At 38.6% G+C, this 19,051-nt stretch overlaps 1 protein-coding gene across 6 annotated transcripts; it reads right to left on the bottom strand.

The window, feature by feature from the left end:
- Window positions 1-885: 885 nt before the first annotated feature.
- Window positions 886-17,467, bottom strand: kdm4ab (lysine (K)-specific demethylase 4A, genome duplicate b). 6 transcript variants are annotated; one of them, XM_046408294.1, is made up of 23 exons: window positions 17,296-17,467; window positions 16,077-16,260; window positions 15,535-15,710; window positions 15,275-15,389; window positions 14,898-15,091; window positions 14,360-14,409; window positions 14,164-14,267; window positions 13,920-14,057; window positions 13,574-13,800; window positions 12,662-12,828; window positions 11,852-12,528; window positions 10,371-10,478; window positions 10,055-10,172; window positions 9,781-9,956; window positions 9,129-9,342; window positions 8,365-8,444; window positions 6,803-6,858; window positions 5,811-5,919; window positions 4,551-4,742; window positions 3,308-3,478; window positions 3,001-3,120; window positions 2,727-2,819; window positions 886-2,619 (listed from the first exon to the last, which is right to left on the bottom strand). In XM_046408294.1, the coding sequence occupies exons 1-23, from the start codon at window positions 17,439-17,441 to the stop codon at window positions 2,482-2,484; spliced, it is 3,753 nt and encodes a 1,250-aa protein (XP_046264250.1). In that variant the 5' UTR covers window positions 17,442-17,467; the 3' UTR covers window positions 886-2,481. The 6 variants fall into 6 exon arrangements, with proteins under 6 accessions (XP_046264250.1, XP_046264251.1, XP_046264254.1 ...); XM_046408295.1 differs by having other exon boundaries at window positions 10,055-10,169; XM_046408298.1 differs by having other exon boundaries at window positions 16,077-16,238.
- Window positions 17,468-19,051: the final 1,584 nt, after the last annotated feature.

The following is a 19,051-nucleotide window of genomic DNA, read 5'->3' as shown; positions in this document are numbered from 1 at the left end:
ATTATTATTAGTGGTAGTAGTAATATTATCAACAACCTATGACTTCTTGCAAGTAACAGATAAAGAATGATTAACAGTAATATAAGTGCCCTCATATTTTATACAGATATTAAATATAAATATTAGAACATTAAAGATTATTACAGAACTTCTAACTTGATTTAACTGGCTCTGTGAATTTTGAGGAGACAACAGATAACAGGGCACTCTGGGTGTGAAAAAGAGGTCTTCTTCATCCTCGTCAGTCAACCTATTTAGTATGTTTTTGTTATTATGTTATCTCTGCTTTAGCTTGAGTCAAATAACAACTTACAGTCAGCCAAGTGTAATAAAACTTTGATATTTTTGTCCCAATTACAGCTGTGGTATAATCCTACTACCACATGCAGGCTTCCATATGCGACAGTGGAGCTTATCAATGTTTGTCTCAGTCAGGTCAGAAAAACAGGTATAACAAGTCAGGTTATACTGCTGTTTTTATTTCTAAGATAGCTGTTGTTGTAGCATGACATCAACTGTTCCATGTCATGAGTAGACTGATAAGGTCAAAAATGTCTCAAATTTCACTTCTCTTATCAAAAGAGAAAGAAGGCCAAGAAAAAGTCTTACTTGGTGAGGTGGAATTTTTCAGTTGCTTTTTGGAATGAGTTTTCAGATTGGTCAAACATGTTTGACTGTGAAGCTCAATACTCATTTTTGTGAGTAAACAACCAGTATCAGTGTACAAAAAGGTTGGAGGTTACATGCCAGATAACTAAGTAACTGTCTCAAATAAAATCCACCACCAGCTCATGAACATAAGGTAAACAATGTGGTGCTGCAAAACTGTAAAGGAACACAGCCTGAACAATTTCTAAGCGTGTTTGACAAAGTAAGCTGAAGAAGTTTCTTTTTCTGGCTGCAAACTTTACTCAAACAGTTGATGTGTACAAAGAGTGAAGGGAGTTAATGCTACTTTGGACATAAACCCAAATGAAACCAATCAGAGAACAACAGTCATCAAATGGATAAAGCTAAAAGGTGTCTGCACACCACATCCTGCTGAGAAACCAGAATTTTTCATAACTATCTACACAAAAGACCATTTTAAAGCAGATACAAAGGGCTCAAGTGTGAAAATGATCCTCTTACCACCTTTTTTTGTTTATTTTGGATAAAACTATAACCTGGTTACAATGTTCATCACTATAGCTAGTTTTTAATCGGACACACGCACAAAAAAAAGAAAAACAAAATCTCATCTTAATGAAGACCTTTTGTCTACAAAATAGTAAATGTCCCGTGGCAGGAGGTAACATTAAGTGCTTTTTGCTTTTTGAAGGACTTGCCAACTTACGCTCTCCAATCCCAAAAGAGGAAAGTGAGCCTCAAAATGTAAAACAGGATGTATGAGAACCTGTCAATATAATAAATATAAATACATTTGAGGTTTTCGACAGACTGTGAAAAGGACCTGACAAAATAGCTTTGTTCTCAAACTCAATGCACTCACATAAATTAAGTGTAATAATAACATTAATTACAATAGTTCTAATAATCTTTCAGCTTAAGAAAAAACAAAGTATTCTTGGCCCTTTGAATTGTTAAGGCTTGGGCCTTTTAAACAGGATTAGGTTTCTTCTATGTTCACAGTAGACGCACGCTGACACATCTATGAGAAGAAATATTTATGAACCATGAGATGCAAAGCATGGAATCTGAAGATGTGTCAAAAAAGCCTGGAGACTTCATGTAATTTCTTTGGGGTTACAACTTAAAGACAGTTGTGGATTAATCAAATTGAGGGGAATCAAATTGTCACTGTAGTCAATATCTGACTGGCTCAAGGTTTACAGTTCTGTCTTTGTTTAACTCTTCTTGATCAAAAAAAAACTGATGCTATTACTTCCTTTAAAAACCTCATTCCCATGCATATATTTTTTTAACTGCAAAATATTATTATGATGAGTTATTATGAAAATAACATGATTCTGTAAGTCAAGAACAAAAGGTCATTTATAGAAGAAATATCATTTCAGTAGAAAAGCTGTCCATTGCGTGTAGAGCTAAATTTAATTCACTGCTGCTAAATGTTGTGGTAAATAAAAAAACAAACAAACAAAACAAAAAAAAAACAAAACAAGCATTATTTCCCAGTTAGACAGTCCAACCTTTTCTGTATTTAATAATTCATTAATGGCTTCTTCCTGAGAAAAAAGAAAAAGAATGAAACTGAGGAAGAAAATCCACAGAGTGTGATGAGAAACAGGTCTAATAACATTATTCAATGCACACAAGTCATTCAAAGTCCCAGCCGTAGTTTATAAATGTGTAGCCCCACAGGCCATGGAAGAAGAAAAGAAAAGAAAAAAAAGAGCATGAGGCGCTTGGTCATTCCTATTGGCAGTAGCCAGAAACAGAGAAACCAGAATGCGAAACAAAGACTTGGAGGTGCATCTCTCCATGGTGAGCTGAAGAGGGGGAAGGCAGGGGGAGAATGTGTCACTCCATGATGGTTCTGTAAATGACAGGTTCGATGTAGTCCTCTCTGTATCGAGAGTTGATGACACGTTGCCTTTTGGAGTTCTGTTTGACGTCATTCTGTGTGAAGAGCTCGAATCGCATGTCTGATGCCACCGACTGAGGACCAAACACAACATCAGAAACAGAAATGAGCACCTGCTGGCGCTACAGATCCCATATATTAAACAGTAACCTATCCAAGGTTTTTGATTAAAAAAAGTTACCATTCGTGACTTGACTCGTTTGGGTAGATCCTCATCTAGAGTATAGATGTCTTCTCGCTTGACAGAAATTTGAGATCCATCCTCAAACTCGACCTAATTGTACACAGAGACATACAGAAATAAGCATGTAAAATTATATTCGCCACCACACCACACTCACCACCATGGATGAACAAGCTCATCTATTTTTAATGTGCCTTCATGGTCAAGCCTTTTATGGTCAGTGCCAGTGAGACAAAAAAGACAGGCAGAAACAGATGAGGGGGAAGTTTACCAGGTACATAGGGATGGTGTGTGACGTTACAAACTTGGCTCCATATATCAACCCATCCGTCCATCGCACTTGAACAGCTTCGCCTTTGGTGGGAGGTCCAAGCCGGACGCAGTCACGGTTCTGGAAAGACAGTTAATGGTGAACTCGGGATATGTATTAGATAAATAACATTCTGTTATGCTTCTTTAACTTCTAAAGTCATTTTATCTGTCATTTTACTCTTGTTAACTTAATCTGTGTGATGTGGTTCATCCTTTAAAATCTTTTCACTTGACTACATTTAATGATTAGAAGCAATTCTATCAACCTCAATGTCCTCTGGGAAGAGATTGTCACTGTAGGACCCGTCGTCAAACACAACCTCGTAGAAGGTAGTTGGGCTCAGTTCCAGCACCTCACTGTGATAGTAACGGCCGTTTTTGTATTTACAGATCACCCTCTGTCCCACTGCCAGCTCCCGCATGGAAGTCTTATTGCGCTAGGAGACAGAAACAGAAAAAGTGGTTGTAGTGCAATAAATGGAATAAGCCAGTAAGGATTAGTCTGCTATAGTACTAAAAACAAATACACTGGCTCATTACAGATGAGGACTTGGACAAGCAAGTCCAGACTTGTAGCCACATATCTTAATGCCACAACAACAAAAAAAAGAAACCCCCACAGAAAGTTCACCTGAATTCAGTACACATTAGTTTTGTCAATCTGCACATCACCTGACGGGACCAAACAGATATCTGTCTGCCCCAATTAGTAAATCAAAGAAGCGTATACAGGTAGAAAAAAAGGATCCCTGAAGCTTACATAGCAGGAACAAAAAAAAAAATCTTCCAACTGTTTGAATGCTGACCAAACCAGTGCAGGATGCCAAGAAGTAAGACTAGTGAGACGCCAGTAGATATACAATAACACACAGACATCTTAGCACCAAGATAGGCAAATTTATCTTCTGAAAAAAAAAAAAAAATCTGTAAAAAATGTGTCAAAAACATGTCAGTGCACATCAACAGCAGGAAAAATGGCATTAACTGAGCAGAAGAAGTCCATATTGGTATTACAATATTGTGGCATAATCAATAAACCCCTTGGCATACAAATTTTTAAAAGTGTCTGGAATCTGATCCTTAGAACATACTCAAGGAAACCATTAGGAGTAGGAGGCCATAAGCTGCTCTGTGTGGGGATACTTGACTCTGTTTCTGATAGAGAGCGATATTACAGGTGATGGTAGCATCTAAAGATAACCAAAATGGAAGGGCTCTCAAAAAAGGTTCTTTGGTCAAAAAGCACTTTCAAAAGTTAAAATACCGTACACTTGGCATTTTCCCACAACATGAATGTTAGTACTTAAAACAGAGAATTTCCAGATGAACAACCAAATTCAAGTTAAGCAGTGAGAATAGACAGAGCAAAGAGTGTGTATCATGTGACTGGATCTTTGTTACTTCTCACAAAGAGACACGCCTGCATACCTGCATACACACAAACACATACAGATTCACAACATAATGTATTACATTACTACTGGCCTGAATGTGTTTCCGGTATGTTACCTCAGGTATGATGGGTGCTTTGTGCCTGTGGCAAGTGATGAAGACTATAAATGGCCAGTCATCTGGGTGCATGAGGATACCAGCTGCCTGAGCGCAGGTAGGGTGAAACGCTGTGGAGCAGCGCCCATGGGAGCACTGGACACAGCAGCCCTTCACCTCCCTCTTCATCCGTTTCCTGCAGTACACACATTTCTATCCGAGTGACAAAGACACGAGGGCGGAGGGGGAAGAGGTGTCAAGAGGAAAAGTTTTGAGAGGCAGGGTGAAGTAAAGGAAGTATGGGGGAAGGAAAGGAGGAGAACAGAAAAAAGCCACGGGGGAGGATGACAGGGAAGATAAAAATTTATCAAAGGGAGTAAAAGACTGGCAGACCCAGACATGAACTGCAACACAAATACGTTAGTGGGAAATTAAACAACTTCCTTTGGATAATTTAATGGGGTTCTGACATCATATGTACTTTTTTAGAAGAAGTATGCTCCTTTGAGATCAAGCCCTATAACAATGTAGACAAGGCCAACTACTGTGAAACAGCTTTGTACATGACTCATACACAAGCCAGAAGGCAAGCCTTTCACGTTATTTTCCAAGCAAAAAAGACTTGGTTATTATTAGCTTTTGTTTTTTTTTATTATGGAATGTGGTCAGAATGCTACAGCTCTGTTACACAGCAAAACAGCATCTATTATTCAGAAATATTCAGGGCCAGGAAGAGAAGTGAAACAGTAAAAACAGCCAGCAGGCACCACATCAGTTTCACTGAGCTGAAATGGCTGTACTCATCGGGAACCAAAAACAAATGCCATCAGAGTATAGCTCTGTTTTACCAAGAATCCAAATCCGTGTCTGGGTAAACAGTGCTTTGTAGAGGAACAACAGGATCTGAACCATAAAGTAAGTAGATAGACATCACAGCGCGAGACATGCAAACAGACAACATGTACATGTACGTCAATGAATATTTATATTTAACAGGAGCCTGTCGACAGTGCATGTCGACAGTGCATGTCAACAGGCTTAAATGTGCAGTAAGAGTGTATATACTCTTACCACCGGAGGGGGAATCAAAAGTTGAGCACTGCAGTTTCAAAAGAGAGAGAAGCGCTGCATAGAGGCAACTCCAGGCCAGTTTCAGGATTCTGGCACATCAAATCAATAAGTATTACATTCGTGCCCAAGGTTACAAACAGGTCTCCTAATCCACATCACTGCAGTTGGACTAAACATAGAGCAGATCTCTGTAACCGTACTGAGTCTTACCAGTTTGAACCGTGGCAGTGGGATTGCAGAGAGGTCAATAGGCCCGCGCTCAGTGATGTTGACAAAACGAGCTTCCAGCACGGTGATGGCACACAGTACATGAACCCATCTGTGCAAAAGACAAACACAAAGCATGGTCAGGACAAACAGGACAAAGTGCACTGGGCACAATGTTTCTAAAAATGCATAAATAGTATGTGTGGTCCCATAAGATACTACTACCACTACTTTCAATTTTTAATGTACTTTGCTGAACAGATGAAAGAAACATAAGATTTGGTACTGGGAATATAACAAATTGAAAAATACATATTTAGGGAAAAAACATTTATAAATATCTAATAATTTCAGTGCAAATCATCATATGTATTCAGTAAAACATAGTATTTAGAAAAGTGCAAGTTTTCCAACTTTTCAAACACAGCAGCGGTTCCTTTAAAAACAAGACTGGTTAAAGAATGAGTACATGTGACAAAAATATTCCTGTGTAAAAGCATGGTGTTTAACTTGAGAGTGAAAAATAATTCTCAAACTTGAAAGCAGTACTTTAACAACAAAAAAACAAAACAAAAAAAAAAAACAGGTATATACCATTTACAACCAACCAAGTATACCCCCTCTGTCAACAAGCCATTTGAGACAGGAGGCTGAAGGGGAAAAAAAAACAATGCTTCTGTTCAGGCATTTCCTGTCATTTCAACTGACATTCAATTACTGCTACTCCTACACTGAATGATACTGTATAACCACAGGCTGAGGATGAACTCTGTGTGCGTGTACATGTGTACATTTAAAAAGCACAATTAGTTCAGGGGGTCTGATCCACCAGATGGATTTTTGCAGCAACAGACTGAAGAAACAGACTTGAAGTGGTCAGAGGAGAGTGAATGATGAGCACAACAATCTGCTGTGACAACAATAAGTCAGTCACACTCTGCCTCAGAGACCACTTCAGGCGGTGGCAGCACTATGGTCTCCTGGATTTTACATACTTATCATTGTTGGCTCTCTGCAGAGCTCCGCCTCTTAATGAACACAGACAGCAGTCCTGAAGGAAGAAACACACAACAATGTGTTATTTTTCAAAACACTGCACTTTCATGAAACCTGTTTGTAAAGTGCTGTGCTGCAAGTAAGTAAACCACAGAGTGGCACGAATAAGACAACAGACACAATAATACAGGTACCAGCAGGGAGTGAAAAAAGCTGGTTTGAATTTTGTAAACAGCCATGTTGCCTCTATATTTGTGGTATTTGTTCACTTTAAGTTTTAAGTTCTACGGTTTACTGACAACAGCATTTAACTTCCATTTGTTGCTTACAGGCTTTTTAAATCCTGTTCAAAATCCTCTCACAGTCCAACATGTTTCTTCACAGGTATTACACATAACACAAAAGATAATACACAAAGTATCGAAGGGAATGCTTAACAGAAAGTCAATTGACTCAGTACTCAAAACATATTAAATAACTGATCAGAATCAGAAAGGAAAACCAACCTGAGGGGAACAACGAGGAAAAATTAGAATAATTCGGCTCAAGGATTTTAAATTGAAAATGCAGAAAACTCAAACCAAAACCAGTGTGAAGCCAAAGTTCACTGACATGTCAAGATGATCTATGAAGTGAAGTATTGCCCACTGGTGGTCAAAAGGTGTTTTTGCCAACATGGGGCCACATTCTTGGGAGTATTTCATAACAATCTATTGTTCTGAGCAGACGGGAATGCTGAAAGCAAAGGAAACACTCTCACTGTCTCAGAACAAAGGAAGCAGTAACATGAAGAGCCAAGTTTAAGTGTGATGAAAGCACGGCTGCTGTGGTTGTTATCTGTAATTAATTAGTTCAGCACAAGCTAACTTTATAGTGCTAGTGTGGTGCATCATGTTTATATCACATTTATACTTATTTTATGTAAAATAAGGACAGACTTTGAGACTGAATCAGCCTCATGACAGTAAACATAAACGCTTGTCTGGTGTACATACTGGGCAAAATAGAGCTGTAGGGAAAGAAGGATGTCATCATGATATTCACAATGGTGCTCCAGGGGATTTCACCACAGCCGCTCCAATTTAGTTTATAATGCTATTACATATTGGCGACAGTGGCTGTCAACATCAGGCATGGTTTCGTCATCTGGGGAAGTGAACTGTGAATACAGCGGCGTCTTCAATATTTAAACCAAGTGGTTCCCCTTTAAGCTGTTTCTAGACCAGCTACTTTAACCATTTATTCAGATACACTGCAGAAACACTACACTGCACACCCGACACACAAAAGCAAAATAGATTACATTTCATTATAAAGAAATATAATTTTTGCTGATATAAAATCAAATATTGGAACACTGATCACATTTCTAGGCTTTTGCCAACCAATTTTCTCACTGTGCACTGAGTTGTCTGTCATGCTGGACTCGTGACACTGCCCATTGTGATATCAATGAGCAGTCACCAAATGTTTTGTAATACTGAGCAAACTGATACAGGAATACAACAACCTGGTATGACGAGCAATTTAGATGATGCAGTTTAAAGCACAATTAACTAACCTCTGTAACGGCATCAGCCTCACAGCGGGCGCAGAGCCAGTTGTCTAGCTCTGCTTCATCTCCAGACACACCATAGCAACCTGAACAGGAACAGAAAAGAACATGTCACGCGTTCACTTATCATAGGGTTCATTTCACAGTGTGGTTGTTAATGATGTTTGGTTGACTATTCAAGAAAAAAGATCGAAAAGCAAATAAAACTCGGGCATGGTGTGGTGTCATCACCAAAGCTAAGTCTTTACCAAAATTTGGATCAAAGATAAGGAAGGCCATATGTGATCGAAACACTGTCTTGGCTACATAAAACAAAAAGAGGAACAATGAATGAGACCAATGTGCAAGGATTTTTATTTTTTTATGAGCTTAGAGAGAGCATGTGCGGATGTGTGTGCCTCTTGGAAATAATTTCATATTATAAAATCGAACAGAACTGATCAGACTATAAAATGGACCAGGCCAAGGTACACCAAAATATATATTTAATATATATATGTTTTTGTGAAATGCAGAAAAGAAGTAATACAAGGAAATACTGCAAATGAAACTTTAATAGCACTTCATTCAGCCATCAATTCATTTATGTCCTTTAGAGCTGGCTGTTTCTGATTTAAGCATGTAAATGTGTAGTTGTAAAAATCAGTGTTCAGTGGTGATTTCCCAAAAAATAGGATCTGAATATATTACATGGAACATACATTTCTTTTAGAAATATCCAAGGTGTTTCTTCCTATGCATACTTCAATAGAGAGCTGTTTGTCACTTACTCGTATGTACGCGGACGCAGCACTGAGCACAGCTGACCAGCCGACTTGTCCCGTCCTCTGCTACATGGGGGTTAGACAGCTGTCCTTCGCCGCTGTCACTCATCTTGCTAGTTTGGGTGTTGAAACACATTTCAGGAATAAGTGGTTTGGACCACTGGCGGCCCCCTGGATAGTTCACCAACGTCACGAAGGGGCTCCCATTACCGGACTCCGACTGGGGGGGGGGGGGGGGGGGGGGGGGGTGTTGAATATGTGATTAATTCAAAGTATTGCTTAATTTAGATGTAACTTTTTTAATAAAAAGGTGCATTTAGCGCTTTCTACTACAGATACTATTTCAAACAATGAGCCATGAAAGCCATAATTCAAGCAAATCATTTATAAAGATGTCTGTATTTTCATGTCAAATAAAATAGTACCTCTAAAAGAACATCTCATGAATACTGAAAAACCATTACACTAAACAGTCCACTGCAACATTTTTCTGAAATTCCTTGATTCATGTGTGCTTCAAAGGTCAATTGTTATAAATGCCAATTATTTATGATATACTGATGACCATGAACGTCCTCAAAACTCAAAATGATGACATAACATTAACATCAATAAATCATAGAGGTTTACAAAAACATATTATGCTTATAGTTGTCACCTGATGGTAAGCGTGGAAGAGCAGGCAGATGGAGCAGTAGGGAGCCTGCTGGCCCATGGTCATGTTGTACTCTCTCTCTGCCTGAGGGTTATATGGCCGACACTGCCATAACCGAGTAAGTGGCTTGGCCCATTCCTCTTTCTCATCTTGCTCAACCTCCATGTCTACATACACATCTACAAACAGGTCATTTAGAAATTTAGTACCTGTTGAACTCGCACCACACCACACCATATACCTCCACATTGTGCAGATGAACTTAACAAGTGCGTACCATCATCACTGTTCACCTCTCTGATTAGTGGGTGATGACGGGGCAGCTTACTGAGCTCAGCCTGCTGCTGTTGCTTCTTCACAATGGACTTGCAGTATGACTGCTCTTCTGACACCTGCTGGAGTAAGAAGTGTACAGCAAGACAAAACTTAAAAACAGGATTACACTGCATCTGCAGCAATAAACATAGAGTTGCCCTGAGGTCTCCCACTTATGAGGCATGTTGGGCGCTCTGTACTGGTATGCACACATTTCCAGATAAAAATTGGCTCAGTGGATCCCTTTGAGAATTTAGTCACAGCTCATAGCTACTTACGTGTTGCTTCTGAGCGATCACCTTCATCTCATCAGGTATTAGTTTCCTGACAGGAACGGTGTCTTTCAGGATGACAATGCCACTATCCTCAAGTGGGCAGTGGTTACTCTGTAGTTTGAACAGCATGAGTAACATTGAACATTCATAGGAAACTTTAGAACAATGCTCAGGAAAGTGTATTCTCCCACTAAAGAGGTCTCAAAGGTTTGTTCTGTTAGTAGAATTAGTAATAATATGGAGCTCAAAGAGATTATTATGCAACCATCATGCAGGGAAAATGCACCAGTACAGAGCCACCAAAACATTTTGTTGCTGATTTTTTTTCTTTTGTATCTACAATAGTATTATAAATGAAAGACATGTATCTGTGAGCAATATAAATATAAACTTAGTAAGTTTATATTTACTAAGAAATATAAACTTACCAAGTTTATATTTGTGCAGCAAGTTACACTCCTGAACAATGCGACTACAAGCTATTAATATGGTGTTAAATTGACAGAAAAGACAATGGACGCAGCATAGAGCATGTGCTCAATCATGCATGTGCCACATTGTGCAGAGAGCTAACAATGACCAACAATGACCACATTTTAATATTATTCATACCACAGTCTGAGTACATACTCAATTCTGATTTGTTGCAGGTGCATTTTTATTCTTAGTAACTACCTGTTCACTATTCTCAACTAATGCACTGGCTGTGCACAACCTAAAATTAGGAATTAACTTAAAATGAAAACACTGAGGGCAATCCTTCAGTACCTCATCCTCTGAACACCACAGTAGGTAAGTAGTCGACACATTTCCTCTACACTTACCGATACTTCGTAGGCTATCACAGCCTATTCACTATTCAGATCGCTGCTTCAGTTCGTGGCCATTAGCACACATGGACTACTATTTTTGTCGAAAAACTTGAGACTAATTTGGAGACAGTAACATGACTGGATAGTTAATCTTGTTGTTACACAACACACTTTCAAATCATATTTACTGTTTGCCAGATGCATACAATGTTTTCGACTTTGAATCTTGGTGGCATAACATTAGCTTTCGGGCTCACAGCTGAGCCAGAGCTGAGTGGACTAGGAATATCTTCTGTTGTATATTAGGTCCATCCAGTTTACTGGGGTGGTGAATGGCATTTCAACTGCACGGGAATCTCATAGAATGATAATGATTGTTCCATGTATTAGTCATATTCTTTGCACTCTAGTAAAATTTGATTGTAAAATCCATAAGAATATAAATTTATGATGACCATGGTGTAAGTGTGCGAATGCTCTTCGAGGTGTCCTTTATCAGAATTAAAGACCTCTATCTTGTCCATTAATTCCTGATAATAAACATCTCATCAGGCATTATCCCATACATTTCACCTGCTGCATCTTCAGTAAGAGTATTTTGCTAATACAACTCTTGAAAAAAAAAAAAAAAAAAACTAAAATTAGAAACACAAACAAACACAAAAAACAGACCTTTCGCTTGTTGTTCTTGGGGGCCTCCATTTCCGTTTTGCTTAACTCTGCGGGTTGAGTTGTGTGAGAGGAAGCAGATTTGCTGGTGAGCTCACATTCAGGCGTCTCCACGTCAACCTGAGCCTCAACAGGTAAGGATGTTTTAGGTTTGTCTTCCTTTTGTTCCTGCTCCAGAAGACTCTCTACTTTGGATTCAATCGGCGCTACTTCAGTGAGAACAATCTTCGTTTCTGGCTGTGGCTCTGCTCTTTCACAGCGTGGTGCCTGAAATGAGGTCTGAACCTGGGTGTGTGATGGTGTACAGGTCTTGTGCTGAAGATGACGGGGTTGGTGTTCTCTGGCATAGCTGTGTACCTGCAGTTGTGTGTGAGGCTGCTGCTGCTTATCTAGAGTGTAGCTGTGAACTTGAAGAATGTCTTTTGGGCTTAAAGTCCTGTGGAAGAGCAGGCTGGCTACACCCATTTTGCGGGCAGGCTGAGCGGCAGCATCTGTCCATGTAGGTGCTGCTGAAACTGACAGGTGTCCATTTCTGGGCTGAGACTGGGATGAGATCGCAGGGGCACGAGTCTTTGTATAATGAGGGAGGCGTCCCATTTCACTGTTACTTTGGGTCAGGCCCCTGTGAAATGGATCCAACAAAGTGAGCTTGGTTGGTGTGACAACCAACTTCGGCGGACCTGCAAATTAAATCAGAGGTCTCTGTTTAGGAAGTGAAGTTTAGTAAAATGATTCCAGTTCCAGATTTTCATTCAGTACAAAATAACTGTTTCTACAGGCTTAGCTGCCCTTGAGGAAACTAGGCGATAATACCTTTATTTCTCTTGCCATCTTGTGACATAGTACGTGGAGGTATAAGGCTTAGCCTGGGACGCTTTCCATACTGCTCCATATCTTCCTCCTCCTCTTCTTTGGGAACAACCTCCTCAGGCACCTCCAGACACACTCTATGTCTCTTGGTCTCTATCCTCTGAGTAGTGCTGTGGGTTTACCAACAAGAGACACAACAGCTAAGAACAGGACCTTCCTTTTGGTTTCTGATACTGGGAAACTATGTAGTACATAAAAATGAAAGAGCCTTCAGCCTGACTAGAGCCCCTAACCCCAAACATCATGTCAACATTTTGCATCCTGCTACTGTATTTACAGAATTACTTCCAGTAAATATTCCACGTTCCTGTGCGGTAGGTGGTTTGTTCTTTGTTTCTGATTACATGATATATTGCACACACAATGTAGTACACAGATCTTTACGGAATATACAACGATTAGCCGCAACACTAAAGCCACTTACAGGTGAAGTGAATAAAATTAATTAAATGTTTACAATGATATGTTTACAATCAAAATGTTACTACAACCTTAGGTTCAGGAAATCATATGGATGTTCTTCACACCACCCACCTAGACTGCCGACCGATCACACCCCCAAAAGGCAAAAGTTTCCCCCCAGCTGGACAATGCAACCCATCACATTTCGAATACAGCTCAGAAATGTCTCAAGGACAACAACTATATATATGTATATATAACCAAAGTGGGTTTGCTAAGCCAATCTAGCTACACTGATGGAAGACAAGAGCAACATACAGACAAGGTCATAGGGATGATGGTCTCCAGTCTCCAAAGTTGTTCCCCCCCAGAGCACCAAATCACTCTATGCATGTGCATAAACAAAACTACGTATATATAATAGTACATTACTTCCCACAGTAGATGACCCACCTCTTCCGCTCTCCATCCTCCACACAGTTCTCTGTGGAGTTACTGTTACTGCTGCTGCTGATGTCATTAAAGGACTCCCCCAGAAACTCCCTGGCCTCTGGGGTTGGCCGCGAGTGATCAATGGGTGCTACATCTCGCCCCACAAGCCACTGTTCATAGCGATCTGGCTGGAATTTCTTTACAAATACATCCATAGAAATCTTCACCATGTCTTTACGACAAGAGCACTAAAGGAAAGAAAGACACAAGCAAACCTTGATTCAAATGACTACTGTTACAGGCAATATCATATATTGTACTGTATATATATGTTTACATTCTTATTAAATCATTTGATGGTCCTCACCAAAACTGCTTGCTTGCCATACTCAATCCATCTCTCTGTAGCAAAATTGGTGGATTCTGCACAGTTGAAACCGTGGTTGAAACCAGCATGGTAGGCATAGGGGAAAGTTACCATGAACTCACCAGCCTCCTGAGTAATCTAAGGGAGAGGTAATCAAGTCATTAGTAACTGCAATGTATACATTTTAGCTTGTAAAGTGGGTATGAAGTCCTCAGTTTGAAATAAATAAATGTTCTGCTCATACCTTATCAAATGGAATTCCATACTTCTTCAGTATAGAGGGAGAGATGAGAGTCATCTTGTGCCTCAAAAAAGCCTCACAATTCTGTGAGCTACCAGGAAAGAATCCTAGAAATGAGAGCAGGTAGATGTCAGACTCGATGATAGATGAAAGCCTTACATAACACAGATCCACACAAAATATTCCACTCATCTCTTACCTTGAGCCAAACGCTCTAATCTTTTCCCGTGCTCTGGAGGAACACAGTACCTGCACATATTCAAAGTCCTCTCAGTTATAGTGAAATGATGTTATACATGTATGTATTTATTATACAATGTATTGTCAGGCAATATTCCATTATTCCTTGGGGAAAAAAAAAACTTCTTTTCGAAGTTTCTTTTTGTCTTTTTGAGCTCACTATCCAACATTCACTCTAACTAAACATTCTGGGATAGGATCCCCTGCTGCATCAACCTCACAGGATCATTAATACAAAACAGGAAGCCTGTCTTTTCTGTGTGAAAGGGCCCTTATTTATGTAAATGGTGCCCATTTTTACGTGGCAGAGCAGATTTTATGCTAACACCCAGATCACATTACTACACATAATGTTAATATTAACTCCACTGGGTTTCAAGCAGCAGTTGGGAATTCAGTATCAAAACATTTTAGATTAACATAACAATTACATAATATGTATCCAAAGCTATACTTTTTTTGCATGTGATTAAGAAAAGAATAGATTGTGCCTTTACCATGATTTGGGCTCTCCAAAGTGCAAATAGTTGATACTGTAGAGGTCCATGTCCTCTGTGTGCCATGCAAATGTGGTCTTCCACATGCCAAAATACAAGTAGGGTGTATTAACACCCTCAATAGTGATGCCACTTTCATGTTCAACGGTATCCAAAATGGTGTCTAGATGGCAAATGTTCCACTCTTTGACTTCCTTCAGGAGTAGAGCAGATAAAATAAAATAAAATCAATAGCTGAGAGGGTGATAAATACTACAATGTTCAGTATCAGCATCCATTACATATCAGGTCGACAGATACACAAACAACAATCTGAAAATCCAACAATACTGATGAATATTCACAACAACCACCACATCCAATAGGTGTTAACTCACAGGGTCATAAAGGGTTCCATTAACATCTGCCCCATATATGGGAGGGTTAAATGTTACATTCTTCCAGTACTTCCTTTCTAGCTCCTCAAAGTCATCATAATGTGGACTACAGAACCTGAGAAGACATTAACAATAGTTAATTATTACCAACACCGTAAATGAGCTTCAGTAACAACATGCGTTTGACTGTATTCAGTTGCAGATGCAACAGATTTACGAATCACCGGAGAGAAAAAAAATGACAAACTTAAATGTCTCACTTGTCACTGTTGGCAAGCTTGCGGAACTCTCTGACAGTCATGGCCTTCTTCTGAATGTTGTACTGGGTAAAAAGACCAGACTGGCCTGTCACCACCTGCTGAATGGGCGCAGGTATCACCAAATCATCTATGTCGTCGTAAGAGCCTCTAGGCTTCCATTCCTTTGGTGGGATAATCTTGAAGAAGGAAAGTGGAGAGTAAGTTATCTTATTTTCTTAACACTGTTTGTGATTGTGATTGTGTAAAGATTATTAAACATCAAAGCTTTTCGTAAATGTTTTTATTTTTCTGACAAGCTGATGTAAACACGATTGCAACACATGAAGTGATGAAAATTAAACAAATGACCTCCTGTTTTCCTAGATAATGTCAGAGGAAAAAACAGACATAAGATATCATGACTATCTTATAGCTCTCATAATTTTGTCACTGATTGTTGTACCATTATTAGTTTATTATTTTATAACTGCTCTCCATTTATTTGATAATTTGATAATTTTTTGTTAGTAAATGTCATCCCATAAGCACTGATGTGTACTTACTTTAGCCAGGCCTGCCTTATGTGCCCCCTGGGACTCCATATATGCAATGTAGCGGCTGAAGTTCTTGAACTCTTCAGCAGTGGGGTAAAAAGTCATGATCCTCCTGGAACCATGGCTTTGGAAAACTGCGTCCGAAGCCATCCCAAAATGCAAAAGCACCTCCTGTAGATCATAATTTGGGAAACTGTCATTTTATTAGTTTTTATGAGCTATGCTTTTATTTATTTTACACTGCAAATAAATATATAGAGTTAAAGAATCAAAACAATAAATTGCATATTTTGGCACGTTCATTTTTATGGATTTCACAAAGTGGTAGCTAAAAATGTCAACATACTAAGTGCTCAGTTATCTATGTGATGACCACTCAATACATATTTATCTTTCAGTTTTCACACTACAAATTAGATCATTCATGTCATTTAGTCTCTTCAAATCGATACTTCTGAGTAGAAGAGAAAGCACTGATTATTTAAATATCTGTAGTTATATGCTGCGTGTTTCTATACGTTTCCTCACTATGGCGGCGGACAAACTAGATTGGAAAGCTACAGTCGCCTCTGATTGGTTAATCCGGCGTCTCTTTAATTCAGCCCCTGTGTGGAAGCCCAGTCAGTTAACTTTAGCACATTTGCTAACTTGCTAAAGAAACATGAAGTATTTCATGTAAAGAACTTGCAATGACATGTAGTACACTATTAGCTAGTCTGATAGCATTTATGTTTTCACTGGTATTCAAGTCTCATTTATATACAGTCACGTACATGTAAATACAAATAACCGTTTTGTACTGTATGTGAACTTGTCATCTTGTTTCCGTGGTATTCATAAGGAGAAAGTAAAGCTAGCTAGTCACAATAATGGGATGTGACTATTACAGAAACCATCATACTATCCGGTTCATTCGTACTGTGAGGAGTGAACTAACTTAGACAAAGCTAACTTAAACGTTCTCATTAGTCTGGGTAAAAAAAAGAGATTAGAGCTGATTCATACCTAAACGCGTCAGTCAACAATTGTTTAATTTGAGTTTTATACACAGAAACTATCATTCACAAAGTCAGTAATATCTAATCCAGGAAATAGTCTACACCCGAAGCTTAGGCTATACATTAGCAATGGAGCAGTTCCGGCTAGATTAGCCATCAGAGTAGCATAGTAGGTAAAGAAGCTAACATTGTGGCATGGTCCTAAGATAAACTGGTATGCAAATGCTTACCACCTCCTTTTGGTTGATTCAGACGCTGTTCTTTTACGTTGTAAATGCCTCGTAATCAATAGAAATAGTAGGTATGAACTGAAGAGAAAGAAGACGGCTTGTCCCCTATGTGCAGATAACTGCCGTCCATTGCCACTTGTACGCATGCACACGCACCACGGATTTTGTTTACCACAACACGCATGGGACACGCTCAGCCAATCAGGTGCCGACTCTGATGGTTCGTCATATGATGGATGAAAACACGAGCTTAAATGTCATCTGTTGTAATGACCGTAAATATTAACTTAACTAACTACAGTTGTTTTTGTTGCTATACATAAGTGATATATAGAGACTGCAGTTTTCTTATATATGTATTGGTTGTTTCAAGCCTATTAGATTGATGTATTAGTAATGTTTCAACTCACCCATCTATTCTTACCTTTTAAAAGGTAATTGTGGTATATGAGAAATCTTTATAGGGCCAGAAAGCTCATATCTTCAACCACAACATAAAAGTCAGGGCAGCTGAATGAAAGAAGCAACTATTTTCATAGTTCAATGTCGATTAGGTTTTATTTCCAAAAGTCAGGTGTACGAAGATAATATCAAGATAGATCAGATATCTGAGGTGAGAAAAGCACTCATATTACCTCAAAGTCTTTGCTGTCAAATTCAAAGAACAAACTTTTTGCGTTTTATTTTATATTATTATTATTATTACATTTTTATGTGATTCTGATTAAATATTCTTGAAAAATATTCACAATATAATATATAATATAAAAAACGATTTTGAGGTCCTTGTAGTTTCCATTTTTAGCTACTTTATACTTCAGTTCAGAGGTTGGTTCAGAGGTAAATGGTGTACAGAATTGGAGGTATCGGAAATTAAATACTAACATTAGAGCAAGATAAAAACTTTTAATTATAAGAGAATAACATACATTATACTTATTGGATGATACAAACATTGTTTACATGGTTTTAATTCAATTTGGTAAAATGCTAATAGGCAAAGAAAATGTAATTATTTAAAATAAAAGTGTCACAATGAAGAAATAATCTAATCTACCTCCTTTTTCTCTAAAAATGTCTGCGTTTTTCAGTGTGTCAGTTGCATCTGTGTCATCTTCAAATTTTTGATCTATACTAAAATAACTGTAATGGTGTTCTCTGATAAACAAAGCATCATTGTGCAAACAAACAAACAAACAAAACAAACAAACAAAATCGCTTGAAGACTGTGAACATCTGTTTTATTTTATGCCAGGGAAGGCACGTTTATACACTGAATCCAACTGTTGTTGATAGGCTATTTTATATGCATCTACATTCAGGCAGTGCATATAATATGGTTCCCATGAATAAATGCAACAACATTAACACATTTGTTAACCACAAAAAGATATAGCATATATGAGCACTGACTATTTGTATATGCACACTTTTAGCATAAGTACATGTGCACCCTGTAGTCCATACAGTTTTACTGACCTTTTACACCAAAGGAGACATACAGTACATTGCATCAGCAGCACTTGTGGGTTTTTGGAAAGTCCACAAAGAATATATAATGTTTTTGAGGTGTCAGTGCCAGGTCAGTTTATTTCCACTCTGTTTCTCTCTATTTTGTTCCAGTTGCATAAGACCACTCATGTTGCATCCGCATTCTGTCAAAATGCATATATAACAGACCAGCATGATCAGTACAAATGTCCCTATTTTTATGGGACTTTCTCCTTTGGCTGACTCATGTTGATTTTAAACTTTG

This window comes from Scatophagus argus, chromosome 13, assembly GCF_020382885.2.
Source record: "Scatophagus argus isolate fScaArg1 chromosome 13, fScaArg1.pri, whole genome shotgun sequence".
Classification (NCBI taxonomy): domain Eukaryota; kingdom Metazoa; phylum Chordata; class Actinopteri; family Scatophagidae; genus Scatophagus; species Scatophagus argus.
The sequence above is the reverse complement of the archived record's forward strand: the minus strand, read 5'-3'. Positions and strand labels throughout refer to the sequence as shown.